General features: G+C 43.3%; 2 protein-coding genes across 6 annotated transcripts in view; one reads left to right on the top strand and one right to left on the bottom strand.

Moving 5' to 3' along the window:
- CEP43 (centrosomal protein 43) overlaps positions 1-1,307 on the top strand; it is a 44,555-nt gene extending 43,248 nt beyond the window's left edge. For 4 of the 5 annotated variants that reach the window (XM_085860445.1, XM_085860443.1, XM_085860442.1 and 1 more), the window contains one exon: positions 326-1,307. In XM_085860445.1, the coding sequence (XP_085716571.1) occupies positions 326-355 (30 nt within the window). In that variant the 3' untranslated portion in view covers positions 356-1,307. Of the gene's footprint in view, positions 1-244 lie in introns of all 5 variants that reach the window. The other variant, XM_085860444.1, reaches the window with a different exon arrangement.
- On the bottom strand, positions 607-23,750 carry CDC50A (cell division cycle 50 P4-ATPase accessory subunit A). The gene is made up of 7 exons (XM_085860446.1): positions 23,283-23,750; positions 10,900-11,004; positions 9,241-9,348; positions 8,934-9,021; positions 8,486-8,620; positions 3,616-3,828; positions 607-2,192 (listed from the first exon to the last, which is right to left on the bottom strand). The coding sequence occupies exons 1-7, from the start codon at positions 23,487-23,489 to the stop codon at positions 1,993-1,995; spliced, it is 1,056 nt and encodes a 351-aa protein (XP_085716572.1). The 5' UTR covers positions 23,490-23,750; the 3' UTR covers positions 607-1,992.
- Positions 23,751-23,759: the final 9 nt, after the last annotated feature.

Here is a 23,759-nt window from a genome sequence, read left to right as displayed (position 1 = left end):
AGACGTTAATTCAGGATGGTGCGGCAGCTCATGCTCCGAGCCCATAGTTTGTTGTAGCATGTATGAGATCACATTTCCGATCATCACGGATGCAAAACTGTTCAGGTTATTTTTTTTCTATCATTTTTTTGACTTTCGCTTGAGGGACTGAAACATGTTGGGAGTTTTTGTTAAGATCGGCCTTGCTTGGAAATCTGCGAGTATTGTTGCCCCCCACCACACCCCCACACCAAAATCATTCTAGTACATGGGAAGGAGTTTAACGAGATTGGAGACATGAACCTAAGCAGATACGAAGGGTGTCATCATCAATGTGTGTTTGCAGCTCGACGTGAGCCTGAAACATCCCATCTGAGCCGGCACTCCTGGAGTTCAATTGGTCTTCCTGCCACTGCCTATTGTATAAGGAACCCACTTGGGAGAGGTGTCTGTTAAATATGGAGTTTCCTTTTCTGCTGCTACTTGTACCGAAGACTTTAAATATGGATTGGGGTTAAATGTTGGATGCATTTTTTTCAAAATGGTTGTTTTTGGTCAAACTTCTTTTTATTCTTAAAACCTCCACTTTAAAGAAAAGAAAACAAACAAAAAAACTTCATGGACAAGTTGTCTTTTCACTACATATCATTTATTCCATTCGTTTCCCTCGGTGCATGCTGCAATGGTGAAAGCTTTATTACAAGAGCAGGTGTGACATGCAGAAGCTGCAATGTTCGTACATTCCACTCGCCGCATATCCACGGCAGATTGTGTCCAACATGTATGTGTCAACTAAACTCTACAAAACGAGTGACGTCAGACGGTGTGGTATGACAAATTGGCTTTAAGCTTCAAAGGCAAAACCTGGAATAATTTGCAAAAGTAAAAAAAAAAAAAAAAGCTGATTCATCCCGACTCTGCTGCTGTAAAGGGGCGCTAGCATCCGCAGAGATAAAAAGGAACGTTTGATCGAACGCGATTCCTCAAAAAGCATGAGATCGAAAATAAAAATCGGAGAAGCCGCTTCGAGATAAGCGCAGCAAGCAACGTTTACCAACGGATACCTTTTAACTAATGGGGATTAAAGGACTCGATTTACCCAGGGAAGACCTGTCAGTGTAAGATCGTTGTGCCATTCTGCTCTTTTATCAGATGAGAGCCCTCGCCAGTGGAATGCAATCATGTATGGAGAATTCATCATCAGATCACTTGCGGTACAATTAACGTACTGGATAAATGAGGGGAGATAAAATCAAGGACGGATCATAGCAGCAGATTTTCTTGGGGGGAGAAACCCCCTCCCTCCCCCCCCCCCAAAAAAAACAAAAGTGGATGAAAAAGCAAAGTGCAGGAAATCACTTCAATGGCCACTTGTCCAGTTTAGGCCCCATAATTAGCTTTGGAGGGGAGGGGGATTTGAGATAATTGGATGATCGATAAAGGGCCTGACATTTGAATTTAGTTACTTTTGCAATAATATCCAATCCACAAAAAACATATTCAGCAGGTGTCAGATCTAATCTAACAAGGAAAGAAACAACTGGAATGGAGAAGCAACGTAAAACTAAATATTGCATTACACCCACCATGTTGGATACAAAATAAAGAACCAGGTCTGGTCAGAAAGCTGGAAATAATTTTGTGGGTGTCGTTCCATTCTCAAAACGCCAGATTAGTTCCTGGAACCCAAAAGGACTGCAACATGCAATGAAACAGCCTCAAGATAAAATTTCTTATACTTTATGTACAGGTGTATTATCTAATCCAGTGCAAGGACATATCTGGAAGCAAAACCATACACAGCAACCCAAAGGCTTTGCACGCCACTGCACGAACGCCGCAAAGGTAAGGTGCGTCTTTCGCAAACTTTTAAACGTAGCGTCACGGCTCCCAGTTTGATGTCGATACTTAGTTTACCTGTTAGGATCCCACTGTTCATTTGTGCCACGTCGGGGATTTAAATCAAAGGTTGTGTGGTAACTAGTGAAGCCGGAATTGTGCAATTATCCCTCGTTACTGGTTCACAGAGTCGATGAACTCGGACGAGCGTTTTCCGTACTTCTGGTGGATTATGAAAAGCACGACGCCCAAGACAAAGCAGACCGAGCCCACGGTGATGTAAGCAATGCCCAGGAAAGGGTTCTTTCCTCCCATCCATGACGTGGTGCTGAGGATCATCCGTTTCTTCCCATTGAAGCTCTTGACGGGGTAATCTGCAGGCAGGTTAAGGAAGGGCATCTCCGGGAGGGGCGGGTGGAACAAACATGGAGCTCAACCCAAGTCTCAACTCCCACGACTCGACTGACTGGGTTGTACTTGGAGAAAAACCCGACAACCTCAACAAGTATTGGATGATCAAGTACAAGGTGAAATTAAATTGCACTTGGAACAACAGGTTAACACCATTCAACAGGAAGACAGTGCATTGCAAACACTTGATTCAAAAAAATTACATGTTATGTTGCTTCATTTGACCGAAGCAGTAAATTTATGAGAAATTGTATGGTCAACAAGAAAGGACGCAAGTGATAGTGACCAAATCTATGGGTCCATCACTTTCACATCACACACAGGTTGGTGGTCTGTGTCTTCTCCCACCTCCTTTCTGATCAAGCAATCTCTGCTATTTCCATGCTTTGATAAAGCAGGAGCACTTTGATTTTAATTGATAAAGAAAGTCGTATTCCTCACTCAAGGTAAAATAAGCATTACCCATTAGTCAGTCATTTCCGGTTCCCCCTTTGAGACGAGGAGAACAACCTGCTGCTCTGCACCACTTTCTCATAGCAAGCACCCCCACCATTCGACTTGAAATAAATAAATAAATAAATAAGACAAACTTAGCACAATACAAATTTAGAAACTACCTTTCCAAAAATACTTTTGTTCTCAAACTCTGGAAACTATTTGCAGCGTGGAGCAACCATTAGGAAAGCAATAATTGAAGCCTCCTCTGCAATAGTATGTTGCTCCTGCTGCTGCACAGCACTTCTGCCAAGTCCATCGAGCTCTAATCAGTGCCAAATTAACATCAACCCAAACATTTATGTCTGCTGGAGAATGCATCCAGGTATGCCTATGCAGGAAATCCATCATGTCAAAACCGAATAATATAATTCATAGGCTGGCAGGATAGCCGAGAGGTAAATACACTCGCCTTTAAGCCGAGCTGTCTCGCCTAGGTTAGAATCTCAGACCCAGCAATAATCCATCATTCTGGTGTCTCGCAGGCAGGGAAAAGCATCAATGTGTGTGCCCCGTCCCTCGTGTGGATGTTAAACGAGCATCCCATCTGCCAGCCTTTGTTGGTGGACATTAAAGATCCCAAGGTGTCCTTCGCGAAGATGAGTTGAGTTATCGCCAGCACCCTGACTAGATCACAAATTCCTGCTTTAACTTGGAGGGAGCACTGCATCCGCAGAATACCCATGCCCCTCCCCCGCCGCCCCTCAACAAATTACGTTACCTGGAGCCATGTGCTGTATCCTAAAGAACAGTATAACAAAATTCAACCTAAGTTGTTTTTTTTTTGTAGTGGTGCGGACGGAGCTTCGCTGCGGCTCGACCTCATACCATAAGAGAAATCATTGGCAAGGCAAAAACATCAGCCATGTGCCAAGCTTTGAGAAAGGATACTGTACTCGACATGCAAAACGTAGTTGCCAGCCGGCAGGCCGTTGGAAAAATAGGGCTCAGAGATGTTGACACGCCGGTAGAGTTTGCGGAAGGTGGGAAGTGCAGCAGTGCGCATCCACACAATGAAGTCCTCGTTGATAAATCCGTTGTTTGTCAGGTCCGTTGGGTCCAGCTCATACACTGGCTTGCTCCAGTAAAGTGGCTTTTGTGTCCCTGCCAAATACATAGAGCACAAATAAATCTCATTCCCTTAAGCCACGAAACGGCCTGAAAGTTCCAGTTTCAATCTGCTCACTCTTGCTCCCGTCCAAAAATTGTTAAATGTGAGACCATTCCATGTCCCGTTGTTTTGGAAAGGCTTAAGAGTATATGGTCATTGCATCACATTTCCTGACGACGCATAATCAAATTGGGCCACACTCTTCTAAGGTTAATTCCATGTAAAACAAGCACAAGACTGTGCGATCCAAAGTTGAGCAATAATGAAACAAGCAGTCATAGACTGGTACTTATGAAATCATCAACTTGACCTCTGACCTTGTCAAATAAAAGCTGTCTCTTGAGAAGGTAGCGACGCAAACCAGAAGTTTCTACCATGATTCTGTACCAAACCATCAAAAATCGTAACGTCGACCGAAGCAAAAATCTTCATCCACGCAATTATTTAATATTATTTTATCAAAGTCACAAAACTGTAATATTCGGCCATCCACCAACAATCTTTACATAATCCGACGGCTTAGCGAGTCAGGCATGCGACGATAACCTTTATTGGGATAAAAAATGACTTGAAAACACTATCTTTATCGAAAACACCGTCAGCGCGCACACGGAAAACCTTTACGTGATCAACGACGCCTCTGCTCGAGCGCGCTGCACCACGTGACGAGCCGTGATGCGGCGAGTGAAATATTTTTTATACAATCTTAAAACGTCTCGAAAACATCCGATTTTTACCAGAATTTCGACAACTGAGTTTTACGCGTCCTAAGCGATCGCAAAAACCGAAGACAAAATTAAAATCGAAGTTAAAACGAACTCGTAACGTCGAGCGAAGCAAAAATACTCCATTTCTCCACATGAATTTATGGAATTATGTTTGACCTCACTGTGACCTTGACCTTTGACCGATTTTGACCAAAATCTAATCAGCGCTAGCCATCACCCTCCTGAATCACGTAGTGTAATTTGACATTGGTAGCTTCTTCCGTTCTCGAGTTATCGTGCCTACAAACAAACACAAACAAGCAGTCATAGACTGGTACTTACGAAATCGTCAACTTGACCTCTGACCTTGTCTAATAAAAGCTGTCTCTTGAGAAGGTAGCGACACAAACCAGAAGTTTCTACGATGATTCTGTACCAAACCATCAAAAATCGAATGTTTTGGATGTTTGACCTCACTGTGACCTTGACCTTTGACCGATTTTGACCAAAATCTAATCAGCGCTAGCCATCAGCCTCCTGCATCACGTGGTGTAATTTGACATTGGTAGCTTCTTCCGTTCGAGTTATCTGTACCAAACCATCAAAAATCGAATATTTGACCTCACCATGACCTTGACCTTTGACCGATTTTGACCAAAATCTAATCAGCACAAGTCATCACCCTCCTGAATCACGTGGTGTAATTTGACATTGGTAGCTTCTTCCGTTCTCGAGTTATCTGCACCGAACCATCAAAAATCGAATATTTGACCTCACTGTGACCTTGACCTTTGACCGATTTTGACCAAAATCTTATCAACACTAGACATGACCCTCCTGAATCACGTGGTGTAATTTGACATTGGTAGCTTCTTCCGTTCTCGAGTTAACGTGCCTACACACAAACAAACAAACAGAAATGGAAGTCATCAATATACTTAAGAAATCTTTAGATTTTGTAAGTAATAAAGATTAAATACTGCATTGGAGTAATAAGAAGTAACCCAGATAAGCAAAGATGGAATCATCAGGAGGAACCTGGAAAGGATTCAGGTTTCAGTTGCTGCTGCTCCACCCCCAAAACCATCCAGGCAATAGAACCTTTAAAATAAGTAAATAAATAAAATTGTAAGAATTCACTTCTCTGTAGACAGAGAAAGAGAGAGAAATGAAAAGTATGAGACAAATTAAGCTATATATATATATATATATATATATATATATATATATATATATATATATATATATATATATATATATATATATATATATATATATATATATATATATATATATAACCACAAATTACTTTGTAAAAGACCCAAATCATTAAACAGGCCTTCGATTCCTCATTAACTTCTATTCCTCATTAACTTCCGATCATCAATTTGGTTTCAGACCAGGTCACTCGACCCTGGATATGCTGCTTCTGCTCTCCCATCAATGGATGGAGGTCCTCAATGCCAGACATGAAATCAGAGCCATATCCCTGGACATATCGCGTGCCTTTGACACAGTCTGGCACCCTGTCCTGCCCTCCAAACTCTCTTCCTATGGTATCCAATGCCATCTCCACTCATGGCTCACAGAATTCCTCTCCTGTCACAGTCAACGTGTGGCCCAAAATGGAGTTCTTTCATCCCTCTTCCTGTCCAGGCTGGAGTTCCTCAAGGTAGCATTCTGGGCCCTGTTCTTTTTCTGGTTTTCATCAATGATCTCTCAGACTCTGGAAAAATCCTCCTTATCTCTTTGCTGATGACCACCCTCTGCCGTACCATCTGTCATCCCTCAGACCGGCAAGCAGCAGCTTCTTCGCTCACTGCAGATCTGGGTAAAATTACAAACTGGTACAACACGTGGAAAATGTCTTTCAATCCGGACAAATCTCACACTCTCACTTTGTCTCTCCGAAAGGACCGTTTGGAAAACCCCTCCATCCACTTTCTCAACAATCCACTGGAAGAAGTCCTTTCTTTCAAGCTTCTGGGTCTCACTATCTGCCATGATCTTTCCTGGGAAAGCCACATTTCCAACCTGGCCTCCAAAGCCAGTCGCTGACTGGGAATCCTCCATCGTGCAAAGTCCTTCCTCGGCCCACCTGAGCTCCTGACTACATACAAAGCTCTCATCCGCAGCCTGATGGAGTACCGCTCTCCCCTCTGGGCTGGTGCTCCTGCCTCCCACCTTTCTCGGGTTCACGTTGTGGAAACCAAGGCATTTCAGATCATTGGCATCTCCCATGATGAGGCTGAGTCTTTGGGCTTCTCACTCTCTCACCACAGGCAGATCGGTGGTCTTTCTGTCTTCTACCGTATCCTCTCGAGTCTCGCCCCCCCCCCCAGGTCTGTCTGCGATATGTCCCCACCATATTTCTACAGGGTGCTCAAGGTCTGCCAACAAGCCCCTTCTGGTAAAACTACCAAAATCACGAATCACTGCTCACCTTCACTCTTTTTTTCCCGCCTTTGGAATAAGCTCCCACACACTCTTCAATCCCATTCTTCCCTCCAGGCCTTCAAAACAGCTATTCACCACCACCTCTTATCGTCCCCCATCCAAATCCTCAATCGTTTCTACCCCCGTTAATCCACCCCAAACCCACCTCTTTCAAATTCCCTGCTTTCCATCCTGAAAGTCCCTGTAACGTCCATCTTGTATACCCCATCCCTCTCCCAATGTCTCTGTTCCCCTCTGTTTTGTCCTGCCCACTCCTGCCCCTCTTGTCTCATGCCACCCTCGCTGTGTTGTGTGTTCACTCTCATGTGAGCCTCGACAAGGTATACAAAAAAAAAAAAATTAAAAACTCCTCTTCCGCTCTTCCGGCATGGGTGATGAACTTCCATTTTGAGATCCCCCACCTCCCCTCACCCTTTCCATAAAATTAATTTACACAAAAATCCAATGCACTGGTAACTTGTTTACACAGAAACCAACCAAACTTAAGCAAGAGGTTATGATGACATCTAAAACGAGAACAGCACTCAGTAGAGCATATATCTCCACCAGGCTGAACAGTTTACCTCATGTATCCCACCGATAGGGTTCGGATGCAGATCCGGCCCAACCAAAAATCTAATCGGCTTGTTCTTGTCACCAACCCAAATTTATTTATTTTAATGGATCCTGTGGCTGCTTGGCTGCATCATTTTATTGGGACGCAACTGTACCACATTACCAGTAAGCTGGTACTCATTTTGCCGACCTCAGAAGGATAACAGGACGAGTCAACCCACCTGGTGTTAATTAAACGAATGACAGGGGCTTGCACTCAAGCCAGCCACCTTACCCGTCAAGCAAACACCAGGCTTACCAACCCAAATGAAAATGAACAAAAATAAATGAAAAAGCAAGATTTAGCACAAATAGAGAGACATGTGAGAAAGTACAAAGTGTAAAAGACTGAAGAGAGATGAGAAAGAAGAAGTAAAGATGGCTGTTAGAGCCCAGATAGATCGGTTTCAGCAGTTACTCCACAAGATTCAAACGCAGCAACAGGTTTAAGCTCACAGACGTCTGTCAACGATACGATTTGGACATTCAAACTAAACCGTTTGGGCATTTACCTTGGAAAGGTATTTCTGAATCAAATGGAAGCAGGAAATTCAAGAACTAAAAAGTTAGAGAAGTACTTGTTTATTATAAAACTGCGTTGTGAACGCTTGGCTCAGGACCTGCGGCTAAAACGTCCTAATACCGATACAACAAATGTAATACCAATGGCCTCTCAAACCGAAAACAAACTCATCCCAACTCTGCCTCTGGAAAGGAGTTTAGTTAATCAAAAAAAAGTGTTTTCCGTTTCAAGAAAAGGCCAAGGCAACAATAATAAATATATTTCGTTTTTTTTTTTTTAAGGTTTGTCCATCATTGCTAGCGAAACAAACATTCACAAAATGTCGACAAACACAAACGATGGCCATGAAGCATAAATGGCGGCACAAACCTGCGAAAGCCTTTTTCAGGTCATCATTTGGCGATGGATTCTGAAACTTCACGTTTTTGTCCGTCCACCAAGCAATCCCCGTTTTGAGCAGTGGCACAGACACGTTTTTTCCTTGAAAGTACAGCTTCAATGTGTCTAAGTTGGGGTAGGGGGGAGACATTGCACTCCTTAATGCACATACCACATTACAACTTCAGGATACTTTCAAGCAACACACACACACACACACACACACACACACACACACACACACACACACACACACACACACACACACACAATGACTGACGGGCGACATTAGGAAAGCAAATATGCATTATGAAAGTCTTTTCGACCCAAAACATCCCAGAGCTCCATGCATTATTAAATGGTTGTTCAGTTGCAGAAGAAGCACACACTTAGCCGAGCAGCAAAGCAACCCAATTTGCCGTTCTCGCCGATCGCTTACCATTGAACATGCTGTTGGCAATGGCACCGCACGGTGCGTACGGCATCGTGCCGTTGTTGGCATATGGTGCACACTCGCTGCTCGGATCCTGAAAATCATTACGGTTTATTGTTTGGCTGCATTAAACAACAATGCATCGACAAGGTTCATCAAAAGGAATAATATATTACTGCATTTGCAAATAGTCTGCCAAAACGAGTCAGACGTCTTTGAAAGTAACCAGAAGTGAAAAAGCATCGATTTCACTTCAACTGTGAAAACTTAAGGTTTCCAGCAAATTCCAACAAGAGAAGGCACAGATACTGACCTTCAAAGAGGAGCTGACGCCGTAGAGTTGATTATCATCACGGGACTTGACGTAGCGACGGTGGTTCTGATAGAAGTTGGACAGCCCATAATACATGTATACCTGGCCCTAGGAAAAGCAAACAGAAAGCAGGCAGTTTTGCCTTGAACGTTCCATGGAATTGAAGTCACAGCAAGCGCTCAGTATCCGGGATGTACAGACACAAGAGAGAAACCACCACAATGTACCAAAGCTTACACAAGTCTTACACAGGACTGAAACTAAATGGTCCGAGCGTCCTTTCTAAGCCTCGAAGATAAGCACTTCGATTACGACCCTGGTTGAGTCGTACCAAAGACTAAAATGGAACATGCATGCTTACTTGCATGATGCCACCAGCATTTAAAGGATAGAGCACAGACAAACCCTGTGGGTTGGCATCCATGGGGAGGAGGAATTTCCTCCTTGATTGCCCCACTAAGTGCAAAGATAAAAGCAACGTCATAAAGATGGTATTGCTGATACCCAGAGTGCCCCCACAAAATTTTGGAGTGTGTGTTGCATGTTTCAGCTACTCCTCAAGCTTTACACCCAGGAGAGAGAGAGAGAGAGAGAGAGAGAGAGAGAGAGAGAGAGAGATAGAGAGAAAGAGAGAGAGAGAGAGAGAGAGAGAGAGAGAGAGAGAGAGAGAGAGAGAGAGAGAGAGAGAGAGAGAGAGAGAGAGAGAGAGAGAGAGAGAGAGAGAGAGAGAGAGAGAGAGAGAGAGAGAGAGAGAGAGAGAGAGAGAGAGAGAGAGAGAGAGAGAGAGAGAGAGAGAGAGAGAGAGAGAGAGAGAGAGAGAGAGAGAGAGAGAGAGAGAGAGAGAGAGAGAGAGAGAGAGAGAGAGAGAGAGAGAGAGAGAGAGAGAGAGAGAGAGAGAGAGAGAGAGAGAGAGAGAGAGAGAGAGAGAGAGAGAGAGAGAGAGAGAGAGAGAGAGAGAGAGAGAGAGAGAGAGAGAGAGAGAAAATGTTTTTTACAGCGCGTGTACTGTATACAATTGCACCGAGTTTGAAATGTCTCGGGTGTCTACCACGTCTCCGGTGTCCCCTGTCCCCCCCCCTCCCACGTGCCTCAAGACAGCCAATGACGGCCGTCCGGTAGATGCAGTGCGTAACCTAGACGGAAATAGCGAGAATTGACGGAAATACCCGAGTATTTCAATGGAAATTTGTGAAACTAATGTGTTATATATGTGAAAACCATTTAATGTATTGCTTGACGGGAAAAAAACCAAGAAACGCGCCCTTCTCATGTACGAACGAACAGAAGACGTCATTTCCGCCCACCATCGCATTTCGTGCCGAAAGACGTCATTTCCGCCCACCATCGCATTTCGCGCCGATCGCCGAATGCTGAAAGCTAAGTTCTTCTTATGCTATCATTCTTTTGCGGCCCCCTGCCACGCTGCATCGAACGATTTCATTCCTTCTGTTATATATAAAGGTGCTTATCACAATAATAACAAGATTTTTACATTTCAAATATTAAGTACGCTTTTTAATTGTTTTTCAACTGAAAAAGCATAAATTGCATATTTTAACATTAGTGTACTCATTTGCTTCACCACATGCGCTGTATTGAAGGATTTCACTTGTTATTTTAATATTTTAAGAATAAAATTCGAATGGATCCCCATCATACCTCGAAGTCTTCTTCCAGCGTGAAATTCAGCTTGCATGCGCAATTGCCGTTTGTGAGGTTCCAGTTGGCACACTTACTGCAATCGCCCTGATCCGTGTAATCAATCTATGGTTTGGGAAGAGCAGAAGAAGAAGAAACAGACAGTTATACGGTTGCTGTGTTGGCATTTTATTACCTCCACCACCAAAGTTCGAAGAACGTTATGTTTTCACCATCTGTCTATTTGTGCACAGGATATCTCAAAAAGTTGTGGACCGATTCGGATTAAATTTGGTGGGCAGGTTGGGTGTGCAACAAGGTCGAACTGATTCGATTTTCGTGAAGATCCGAATCCTCAAAATTTTTAAAGCGATTCTTCACCATCGAGAGATGGGGCCAAAAACGATATGTAGCACGATATTTCAAAAATTTATTGAGCCCGATATGTTCTCGTGGGTCATGTATTACCTGGCGGAGGTATGCGCTCTACCGAGTGCCCTTCTAGTTACTGCAGCATTCACTTCAGGAGTATGTTAAATATGACATGGGCGTCATCGATTTGTGGAAAGGCCTTCAAATAATGATTTGGGGAACACGAAGAACATTAAGATTTTAATAGTTAATGGATTGAAAATATCATCTGCAGCAGCATTACCTACAGAGGGCATGCCATAACATCATGTTGAATAACACAACCACAACCCCTACCCTCTCGATCCTCTTACTCTTATTGCGGCAAATATATAGAAATGCAAAACCCTTTCATTCATAATTTTAAATAATTCACAAAAAGATGCTTAATTAGAATTAATTATATAGCACCATTCGTTTTCCATGAGGATGGCGTTCCTCATGTTTTGTACACAAAGTGTGTGCACGCGTGCGCACACACACACACACACACACACACACACACACACACACACACACACACACACACACACACACACACACACACACACACACACACACACAATCTTCCTAATAGTGAGTTGCACCCCCTTTTGCCCTCAGAACAGCCTCGATTCCTCAGGGCATGGACTCCACAAAGTGTCGAAAGCATTCCACAGGGTTGTTTGGCCCATGTTGACCCCAATGCTTCCGAAAGTTGTGTCAAGTTGGCTGGTAATAGACCTCTACTCCAAATAGCTCGTTCTTTCACCTGTATTCACCTGATCAGTCTTTCATGAAGGAGCAGGTGTTCCTAATGTTTTGTACACCGTGTGTATATCCTAAATGTCCACATTCCATCAGAGTGTTGGTTCTGCCGAAGCAGTTTCTTGGCAAGGGTTGAGCTGGGCGGTTTGCCACCCATCCATGCAGTAGTTCGGACAGGAATTAGTCATTTGTTCAGAGTGCCGGTGATAACTCGCGGACTCTTCGCAACGTCACCATGGGGTCTTTAACATCTGCCAACTAATGTCGGCAGACAGGACGCCCAGTTTAATGTCCATGCAAGTGGCACACAAATTGATGAATCACCCGACCTGTGAAACACCTGTATGATAGTTTTTAGTTGGGTCAGGATTCAAACCCAGGCTAGAGAGCTTAAGGTGAGTGTGGGTACCTCTTAGACATCATGTCAGCACGCACACATGCACCTGCTGTTTGAGTGCAGCATGATAAACCCTCAAAATCATTGCTGGTACAAAACAGTGAATTCATACGAAAGTGGACGGGTGCTCTCCGCAGAAAATGGCATTTGGAATTGATTAATTTAACTCGCAGGTGCTACCCAGCGCTGCCTGGCTGGGTGAGCTTTTCCCGCTGGTGGTTTCAGGATGTGTTGGACATTAAAAAGCTTTGGAGTTATTGGCCTCTTGGTGGTTACACCTTTTGCCTATAGGCTGGCAGTAGCACTGCCTGACCCCACATCCCAATAACCCTAATAGCAACCTTCAGTGGCCTCAAAATGCATACAAAGGCCAACGTGACGATGTGTGCTCCGGTTAGACCATGAAAGAATAACGCACAAACAAACACTTGAAAATATTTCTACAGATTTCAAAACAACCAAAAATCTGTAAATTCCATTAAGTTTGACCATCGTCCCAGGCAATTGGTAACAAAGTACATTTTCACAGCAGTTTTGGTACTCGCAAATATTCAGCATTCTCGTCGGCATCGACTTTAGGAATGATTAATGATGTCAGATAAGCAATGACAAATCGTGCTGCAAGGATACAAAAATAAATAAATAAATAAATAAATAAATAAGCATCTGATTGTAGTTCCCTTCAAAGATGAGATCAAGGCATCACTGAGAGGAAAATGATGCAGTCTTCTTTGGATTATGAATGAAGATTTCAACAAACTGCAACAGATTTTGAGGCCTCGACCCAGGCCTTTGGATGCAATTTTCTATCTCAGGTTGGAAAAGAAGAGATGGTGGTCATCGAGTATATGTGTGCTCGAGTCTGAACTCGTACTGGTGAGAAGAACCAAAGGCAAGCTGGAGGAACTTTCGGATGACTATACACTATGTATGTATGTATACACACACATATATATATATATATATATATATATATATATATATATATATATATATATATATATATATATATATATATATATATATATATATAATAAAAATCGCTCACCTGCATTCGATGTATTTATTTATATTTTCATTGATGGATGTTGTCTGACGATTCTGTAATTTTTTTTCCCGCTGTATCGGCTTCGATGTCCGTCGGCACACAAAATCACTGTGCCTCCCCCTTTGTCTCAGGTTATATATATATATATATATATATATATATATATATATATATATATATATATATATATATATATATATATATATATATACACATATATATACACACATATATAAGTAAATAAAAATATATATATAACACACATGAATGAAGAAAACACAATTTGGGAAAAGAAATAAAAAATAAAAAGTCATAAAACTGATGGTAATGGGGAGAAAACTTTTTAATCTCCGCCATCGGAGGTTACTTTTTTCACCCCTTTCTGTTTGTTTGTTTGATTGTTTGTTTGTTTGTAAACAGTATTACGGAAAAACTCCTTGACGGATTTCGACGAAACTTGGTGGGGGGGGGGGGTTAGGTCTGGTCCAAGGATCATGCCATTAGATTTTTGACTTGGTCCAAAATCCAATATGGCCACTATGGCGGACAATTTGAAAAAATATTTGAATTTTTTTTTTTTTGCATTTCTACATGTTTTAAGTGATTTCCAACCCCCCCCCCCCCAAAAAAAAAATTGTTAGAGAAAAAAAAATTTTTGCAACTTTTTTTTCAACAAAATTTTGATTTCTTTTTTTTGCATTTCTACATGTTAAAAGTGATTTCCAACAAAAAACATGCCAAAATTATAATTGCAGCTGATTTTGGAACTTCAGGTGGATCAACTTCAATTTCAAAAAAAAAAAACCCACGTAAAATCAATTTCTGTCTCAAGGAATCGAGTTATGACGAATGAATTGAGTATGTAAAAGTTAAAAGTAAAAGGGAACGTTGCAAACTATAACTCTGTGAGCACTGTTGACATCAAATTGAATGAATAGGATATCAGGTTCACTTGAGTGACCGAGCAGTATTGGCGGCGGAGGTTTTGCACTCTACCGAGTGCTACCCCTCTAGTTTGTAACTGCTATTCCACCAATGGTGCAACGAGATAAAAATTGTAATCTCAGAACCAGCCTCAGCCACATTTACCTTCATTCCACAAATAATGAGAATGTTAAGACCATTCTGAAAACAAAACAACCACTGCTTTGCACTAACTTCACTCAGCTGCTGCTTCACATAAACTACAGCAGATAGCCCCAAACATGTCCAACCAAAAATAAATTAAATGCTGCATTGCTTTCAATGTAAAGAGTCCAACCAGATGCCAAACTTACACAATGAGGGCACAGTGGGGAGTGGGAAGAGAAAGAGAGAAATCCGTTTAAATCTTTTACTTCTTTTGAATTCAAACAAGAGCAAAGTCGACGGCGTGTCATCACAAATCCCCACATTTCCAACCTAAAGGAAAGTTTAAAGAAGACAAAAAGTTCCACCAGGAATGACCCAATATCAAATTTAGTTAATAATACCTTCTATTTTGACCAGTGACTGCAAGTTTCCACCCGGTGGGGCATTAACCAGGGGTCAACCCCCTCTAAAAACGTTACACATTTCCTACATCCCCCGATGTTGATGTTGCATTTTTTGACCTTGCTCGAGTGCCGTGGTGGGGGGGGGGGATGATACGGTTCTCACATCTTCTTGCCATGTGGTGATCACAACTACCAAGTTTGGTGAATTTCTGCACAACCGTGTCGGAGAAGATCGCGTGACGGACAGACAAACAGCCGATTACAATATCCAACAATTTGTTTTGTTTGTTTTTATTAAATGTGGGGATCACAATGGATAAATGGCTGAATTCCAGGATCGTTTGCAATAAATTATTTAAATGTTAACCCTGCCGATCTAATGCATCCTTTTCTGAGTTATTGTCCAGAAGGAGCTTGTTCGACTAAGTAGTTTACAGACTAATATACAGTATACTGTATGTCAATATACTGTACTTTTCCATGAACAACATGAATGTTCAGAGAAATTGTGGAATTTTAACATTCGTGAATAACAGACATGAGAAGATCCATAAAACAGTACAACATTACAATATTTTAAAATGACATGATATTAAGAGAGTGAGGTTTTTTTTGATTGGGGAATGAGGCAGTAAGGGCTGTAGTTGTATGAATGAGGAAATGGGGCAAGACCCCAGACGATGTTCCCTGACAGGCCATCCCATCAATGCCTGACCTCATCCTTTGGATCCCACTTTAAAACTGGCTTCTCCCTCTTACCTCTTACACCTTTTATTATTATTTTATTTTATCTTTATGATGCTAGCTAGCAAATTACTGTACTGTTGAAAATGGGAATGAAGATAACTTCCTCTTCGAGCCTCCACTCTGTATACAAACAAAAACGTCAAGTTCAGTTGAGTAGAAAAATAATAATAATAAATAATGAAGTTTGAACAAATTGCCAAGATGGTTTCACTGAACTGACAAACTTAAATTTACAACCATGTTAAATTTGCACCTCCACTACGAGCCTTAGATAAAGCTGAAAAAGAAAGTGTCATTCCACCCACGGATGTAGGTCATCGATCGGCCTGTAGTCTCTTGTGAACACCGACACCACCAGCACCGCTAACCTGTAAAAAGATCCGGCCGTGTTACAGTTTGTCTCCTCAAATTTCAAAATTACGTGCGAGTGTACAAGCTGTTTTTTATCCACCCCTTAACAATTGGACCCTTTCTGATCTACAACTGGCTTTTGGCATCAAGTTGGGGGACCAGGAGGAACCTGCATAATATTTGGGTTTGAGCTGCTACACCACCACAATCCAAACCCATCCAGGCACAGTCAAGTGAGCCTTACAGGAAAAAAACCCAAAAATCTCTGAGAATTCACTTCTCCCAAGAGAGATAGATAAAGAAAGAAATAGAAAGTATGAGATAAGAGAAAAAGCAAGAATTAGAATGAAAAAAAAAAAATATATATATATAGTTGCGAATCTGGAAGCCATGAGCACACAACATTCAGATCCTATAGCTCAGTTATTTTGATAAGTGAATGTGGATAGATAGCTCCCGTTCCTCGTTTAATGGGTGAATAAATGTACTTGCGCTGTGAGTTACTTTGATAGTCAGGGTTTTCTTTCATTTTTACACCCCTCATCACCACAACAACACCAGCATCACCTTCACCTCGCTCTGTCCGACGCCATCGCCTACGTGCGTGTCAGCACGTACGTGGGCAGAGCCCACGCAGAATACAGTTCCTCTGGCTGTTTGGTGGGCGGAGTTCAAGGAAGCGCCTCGTGGTGGCCCTCGACCAATCAGCGTGCTACGGGTGGGGTGACCGCCGCTCGGCCAATCAGATCCCGTGACAGGAGGAAAGGGGTCCACGTGACGTCACCACGCCCCCGGGCCAATCAATGGACTTGCCGCTCGTTTTGGCCAATGACAGGGCAACGAGCAGTTCTTTACGCCAAAACTGTCAAGTGAGGGAGAGCGGGTGGGGCGGAGGCGTTCCCCTCCCCCCCCCCAGAGACAGGGTGAATAAGGGTGCGGCACGTTCGGACTGAGATTCTCTTCCTCCTCTTCCTCTCTCTTCCTCCTCCTCCTCCTCATGATCAAGAGCTTGGGAGACACCATCCCCCACAAAAGCCGCAAGAGTTGCGCGCCGTGTCCCTGCCGACAACACCAAGGAGAGATTGGGAGATTCTGCCGCCGACAAGAACTGGAAGGGATGCGCGCCATCTCTCCGAAGATACCGAGGAGAGGTTTTAGTTGCTGGTACGAGCGCCGAGCGGAGCTGAGGAGGTTGATCGCGGCTCGTCGGTGTCTGGATTCGGCTCGCCTCTCGCTGGTGCCCGGTTTGACTCAGCGCGAAGACCACACGAGGTGGACAGGTCCAAGGCAGAATGTGGTCTTCAGCTCGCCCTTTCCCTCCGAGCTGGAGGCCTCAATAAAGACCACTTTGGATCCGTTTCGTGTGTGTGTGTGTGTGTGTGTGTGTGTGTGTGTGTGTGTGTGTCACCAGTCTAGTAAGTAGGAAATTGTACAAGTGCCTTGCTGTACATACGTGCCTCTTATTATTCGGATAACTCTGCTTCTTACGTGCCCCCCTGCTCCATTATAAATAAACCCATGTGTTCAATGTATCGGTTCGTTTTTGTCTTTCTTTTATTGGTTTTGCACGGTACGTGTTGGGGAATTAGCCAGTCTGTTGCCGCTGTAAAGGGACATTTGGGACCGACGGAAGTTTGGTGACCATCCGCTCGGGTCGCACACGGATCGAGTATGCTCGCGGCTCGTTCCGTACGAGCATCGTCGAGGGTGAATTTCCCCGGTAGTTGGACGACGTGGGTATTTAAGTAAATTGAAATTGGCAATCGACCCTACCCCACGTGGTCGACCTATTGGCGAACTTCGGTCCGATAAGGGACCCGTCGGCTCCGGAGTTATCCGGGGTGACGACCTATAAATTCCGGGTGATCGGTGGAGCCGACTCTTCTGCTCCATCTAGCGGTCGTGCTCGCCACCGATGCCCAGCCCCGCAACAATATTAGTGTGGACTGGCTCACTACACATCGCTACAGTGGGACAAACACCACCATGTTATTAAAAACACCTCACCACACATCGCTAGGCAGGCTTCCTTTAACTGCGGATAAGTACGCGAGTTGCCATGTTGTCATAATTTATATCAATCATTATACAACAATTTCTTTTACATGAATTTATTTGTAACTAGATGACCCGTGAACCCGTTGGGTTACCATTGTGACAGCGGTTGATAAAAAAAATCATTTCAAAAAACAACAAAAAAGATAGCTCCAGTAAACTATACCACTGAGGTTGTTTGCATTGATCAAATAATCCTGAAGAGTACTTGACTGAATCGGGAATTGATTTTTAAATAATTTTTTTCGTTGCCCGATTTGAACGAAACTTGATATTGCGAGTCAATGTGAAAAAAAAAAACAGAGAAAAGAACGTCGAAGAAATTATTGTGCGTAATCTTTGAAACACAATTTTATTTATTAATGAACACGGAAGTATTAGATCAAAATGGCGATGTTTATTTTATGCTTAAAAATAGATAGTTCTTTGTCTATACTAAATGTTTAAGATTTTAAAATAAATCATTTCGAGCAAAAAAGATAGCTCCAGCAAACTATACCACTGAGGTTGTTTGCATTGATCAAATACTCCTGAAGAGTACTTGACTGAATGGGGAATTGATTTTTTAATAAAAAAATTTTTGTTGCCCAATTTGAACGAAACTTGATACTGCACACCGCAGGCGAATGGTGAGGAAGGTGGACCGAAAATGTTTGTGCTATCGTGTACCGTTTTTGCTGTATTTCGGGAACATACATAGATACATATACAAGATGAGAGTTTTAGTAATATATAGACAGGTAGATAGATATTTGTGATTTTATGTTGTTATAAGCAATTGAAGTTGAAGATTTAAGTTAAAATAATAAATACCCTTATTACATACACAAGGGAGAGGTAGGATGTGCATCCTCGAAGTTTGGGACCATTTCACAAAAGTTGGAGGGATTAGTTCAGTGACAACACAACTGTTCTACCTCCCTAATGTTCTGACACACCACTTTATAATATTGTTGCGGGCCGGCGTCCGGTGGCGAAAGTTACATCGTCTCCCACCAGACTCCCGGAATTGTAGGCCGTCGCTCACGGATAATCCCGTGACGCGGCGGGTCGCTTAACCGACCGTGGATGCCAATACCTCAACCGCGTAGCGTAGGGTCTTCTTGTCTAGAACAAAGTTACCTAATTAACCACGTGCTTTCGGCTACCGGGGAACCACGCCCTCGGTACGCCTTGCCCAAACCGGATCACTCTACCAACTACGGTAGGGTTCCAACTACCAACTCCGGATCGGATGCAGCCGAGCGGAACTGCCAAGAACGTACCGGCGAGAATGAACAGATTATTGGGGATAAAGACACAGCTAAACCTAGATCCGAACCATGCTGGGCCAATGAAGGAAAAGACAAAAACGAACTGGGAACATTAATACAATAATTTATTTACAGTAAGCGAGGAAAGTCATGTGGTACAGGTACAAGTTTATTGGTATATTATGCAGGGGACAGAAGAGAGATGTAGCAACTTACTTACAACTCGTACAGCAACTTACAAAAGAGGACACAGCAGATTTGTCACGAGAATAATATAGGCAAGATTTACAATGATCAAATAACTTATACAACGCTACTTATAAGACAGGCGCCACACACTCAGCCAAAATAAACCCAGTTGAATGGCAAAGGACTTTTGCAGCCACGGAGGGAGGGAGCTGAGGTCGCAGTTCTTTAGGTACCTGAACGTTCCAAGGGAAGGGATGCTCCGTGGTGCGGCACCCGACAAAGGTCGTGCAGTTCGGCCCACAGCTACACGTGTGGAGACCGTGTCTGCGAAGGAGCCTGGGTGGAGAGCGCAGAGCCCAAGGTGGAACGGGGCAGCAGACAGGACCCAACGAGAGACCCGGTCAAGGTCGGGTGTACTCGGATCAGCACAACAGATAGGCTGCCAAGGCGAGACGTGAGCAGGCCCTCTGTGATCACGACCTTCCTTCTTTCTTTGCAACCAACCAACGAACCCACCGAACTCTCTCACTCTCAACCAACGAACTCTCCGACTCTCTCAGCACTCTACCCTGAGGATGGTGTCGTAATTTATAGATCCCCAAGGTCGGGGAGGGGCCTTGGCGAAGCTGACGTCACCACCCGCCCTGATTGGACAGGGCCTTCATGGGGTCCGCCCTTTTTGGGCGGGTTTTGGCCAGGCCGGGAAAGCCCGCCCACTCCACGTGTGTTTGATGAAGGTGGACGGTGGTACAACCAAGATTGAATTGGAACGTTTGGGGAAGCCGAAATGGAACTACGGACGCGAAGATTCTGCCTCGGAACAACGAGGATCCGGAGACGCAGGTGGACAGTGGATCATGATGGAGGGGATATAAAGATTTATTAATCTAACTTAAAAAACATCGCAACGCACCCCCTTTTGCTTTCCCATTACACAATGAGGGGTTCTATGTGCACATATACTTAATGGCATAACTACCTTCGGGACAACTGTACGTTTGTATACATACGGTTCCTAGAACCGTAACAATATCGAGCGTTGAACATGAACATTGTGATCACCTGATATTTTACCGTATCTTTGTACAAATCACCGTGCCATGTTGCGCATCACATGGTACAAACGTGTGGGGTTCTACGTGTCTAGTGTGAGTTTGGGGCTCAATGCAGCTTGAGTTGTTTTCATAAACCTTACGAGAATTATTAAAACTGACAGGGTTACAGTTATTGCAAATGTGGATACTTTACCGATTGTTCTGAAAAAAATGTTTAAATGTTACTAGGACATTAATTCAAACCATTAACAAGAAAAAGAGCAATCAGAGATTGCAGACCCTCGCTAGGACTTGTTTTGTGTGGTGTTTGTGCACTGGTGTGTTACGTAATTAATGAGACAATATTAGAACTGCTGCTTTATAACTGCTGCCAGTGATGACCAGGTACCAAGACGTCCCGCTTTGATGGAACCCCACTTTAATCGGACACCTGACCCATGACGTTTATTATTATTCAATTTAATTTAGAATGGGATTAAAATAATTCCAATTCAAACCAAATAGGTACAATCCTGCATTGGAGTAATCAGAAGGAACCCAAACAAGCAAAAAAGAAAAGATGTCATCAGGAGGAACCTGGATAGGATTAGCATTTCAGCTACTACTTTTCTACACTCAAACCCATCCAAGCAGAACCAAGTGAGCTTTATTCAAAATAAATAAATAAGAACCCAGATCAAAAAAAAAAATTAAATAACTCTGGCTGCCAGACCACATGTCCGATCAAGTTGAAATTTAAAACATGTATTCCCCATCACTACGACATCAAAAATGTGAAGTTTCACATCAATTGATTGAGCGGTTCCAGAGAAAACTTTAAATATTTTTCTTCAATTAAACCTGGTTGCCACACCATGTGACCTATGACATCATAAATACAATTAAAACATTCCACGTGAGTAGTCAGTCGCTCCGATGGTGAAAATTTTGTCTCAATCCAACAAGCGGTTGTGGAGAAAAACACTAAAGTTCTGTGTGAACAAACAGATGGACAGACGGACAGACCGAAACACAATACCCTCTCCTTCAGCGTGGATAATAAACAAAGAGCAATATATTGTTGCATTTTAATTTTTCAAGGATTATAAAACATACATTGAAGTTTTTGAAGAACCTCTTTACAAAGAACTCCCTCATAACAAAGTTTTTTAAACATTGTTCCCTTGGGTTTCGCTTTCTGGAGGCTTCACTGGAATTGCCATCATCGGCACCGCGAGAACGATTCTCGTAATCCTAACACAGAATAATCTCTCATGCCATGATACAACATCCAATTGTGTTATTTTGAACATTGATCCAAGGTTTTTAACAGATCAGAAGTGGAGCTTCCACTGAAATCACTTGCAGGGCAAAGACCGTGCACTTTAATGTGAATTACAAGGACATCAATTGGCGTTTACCCTCAAATTCCTTCAACATAGTCTTTGCATGTCATCTCGTTCGACAATATTTCAAATTGATTTAATGTTAATTTGAACTGTACCTTATTTTGCAGGTTGCAACATCATCGTCAGTATTGTTTGGGGGGGGGGATTTAGAGGTTGCTATGACTACGATAGTGCGATTGTTTCCTTTTGTTAATAATCATTCCTTTTACGCCATCGGGCTGTCGAGGCAGTTTCATTGACTAGGTGACAATCATGTATGGCTCACGACTCTGACGCAGGATACTCAGTTGGCCCATCACCCTCCTCCCCCCCCCCCCCCAGAGCTGGTACCCATCTTGCTGACCATCGAAGGACGACCGGCTGAGTCAACCACTCAACCCACTCGGTGTTATTTATGGCACGACGGGGGTTTGAACTCAGGACCTCAAGATCTGCAGGCGGGTCACCTCTTCACAGAGCGTCGGCGCTGCCGAAGCAGTTTCTTGGCAAGGGTTATACTGGGTGGTTTGCCATTGCCTTCCCAGCATTATTTGTCTGTGTTCCATCTTTTTAAATGCCCAGTGCCAAGCAAGTGAGCAGCACGGACCATTTTTTTTTTTTTTTAAGTGTTTGCTATGACCACAGACCTCCAAAACCGAGAGCGGACATTCTCACCATCCTGCCACAGAGTCTGGTTCTATTTGCAAGGAAAGAATGAAATGCTGTGCATGTCGCACTTGTGAAACTGGTCGAGTGTTGCATCCTCAAGATCATGGGATGACAAGACATGGTGTTACAGAGACGTCCGTGCTGCACATGAAACACCAAATAAATAAATATATATCTTCATCGACATGCTGTGCTCAGACAAAGTTAAGGTTCAAAGGATACTGAATGTATATGAATATATATATATATATATATATATATAAATAAATAAATAAGGTAAACATGTATGATCAGAAGAGAGGAAGAAAAAAAAAACAACAACAATCATAACCATGAAACAACAACCACCACAACTAGTAAGACTCATCGGAGTAATAATTGTGAACTGGTTACCAGTTGAATAGCTCTGTGTACGGGTTTCCTCACCATTCCAAGTTTTTAATCATCATTGTTAACATCAAATTGAAATATGAAGCAAACTTACGACACCCGAGGTCACTTCGTCGCCCCCGATCGGCGAAACTGGCAAAGGGCGCAATAAACGATTTCATCCAAAACAGTCACACAATGGAATAACATCGAAACCACGAACGGGGGAGGGGGGGGGGTCAAAGTGTGACGAGGAAGGGACCGTGTTTACCTCCTTCTCGCGGATGTTGTTCGACGTGATGAGGAGACCGATGCCCAGCGGGATGAAGATGATGGCGATGACGAAGAAGGCGGGAAGCACCGTGCCCGCCGTCAGGATGGGCTGCCAAGCCGGCAACCGCTGCTGCTTGAACGCCGTGTTGTCGGGCCGCTTGCTCGTCGGCTCCTCGTTGCTCTCTTTGTTGTAGCTCGTCGCCATTGTTATTTGTTCCAGATCGGCGCTCCGCTCTCACGAAAAACCGCAGCCTTTCCTTGGTCCTTTCGGCGAAAATATCGGACCCAAGGCGAGAAATGGAATCCACAACGATCACCGTGCTCACTGCGAACTCTGCTAATGATTCACGAGATTGACGGGGGTCGTGGGGGGGGGAGCTTTGGGCTTGGGAGTGGAAACACACACAATTACGAGAGAAATCCCCGTCCGTCTCGCTGTCGGCGGAACGCCTCCCTCCATTCGCCCGTTGAGCTT

The sequence above is a fragment of the Eptatretus burgeri genome, chromosome 16 (genome assembly GCF_056783735.1).
Source record: "Eptatretus burgeri isolate ZD-2024b chromosome 16, Ebu_testis_v1, whole genome shotgun sequence".
NCBI classification, from domain to species: Eukaryota; Metazoa; Chordata; class Myxini; order Myxiniformes; family Myxinidae; genus Eptatretus; species Eptatretus burgeri.
The sequence above is the reverse complement of the archived record's forward strand: the minus strand, read 5'-3'. Positions and strand labels throughout refer to the sequence as shown.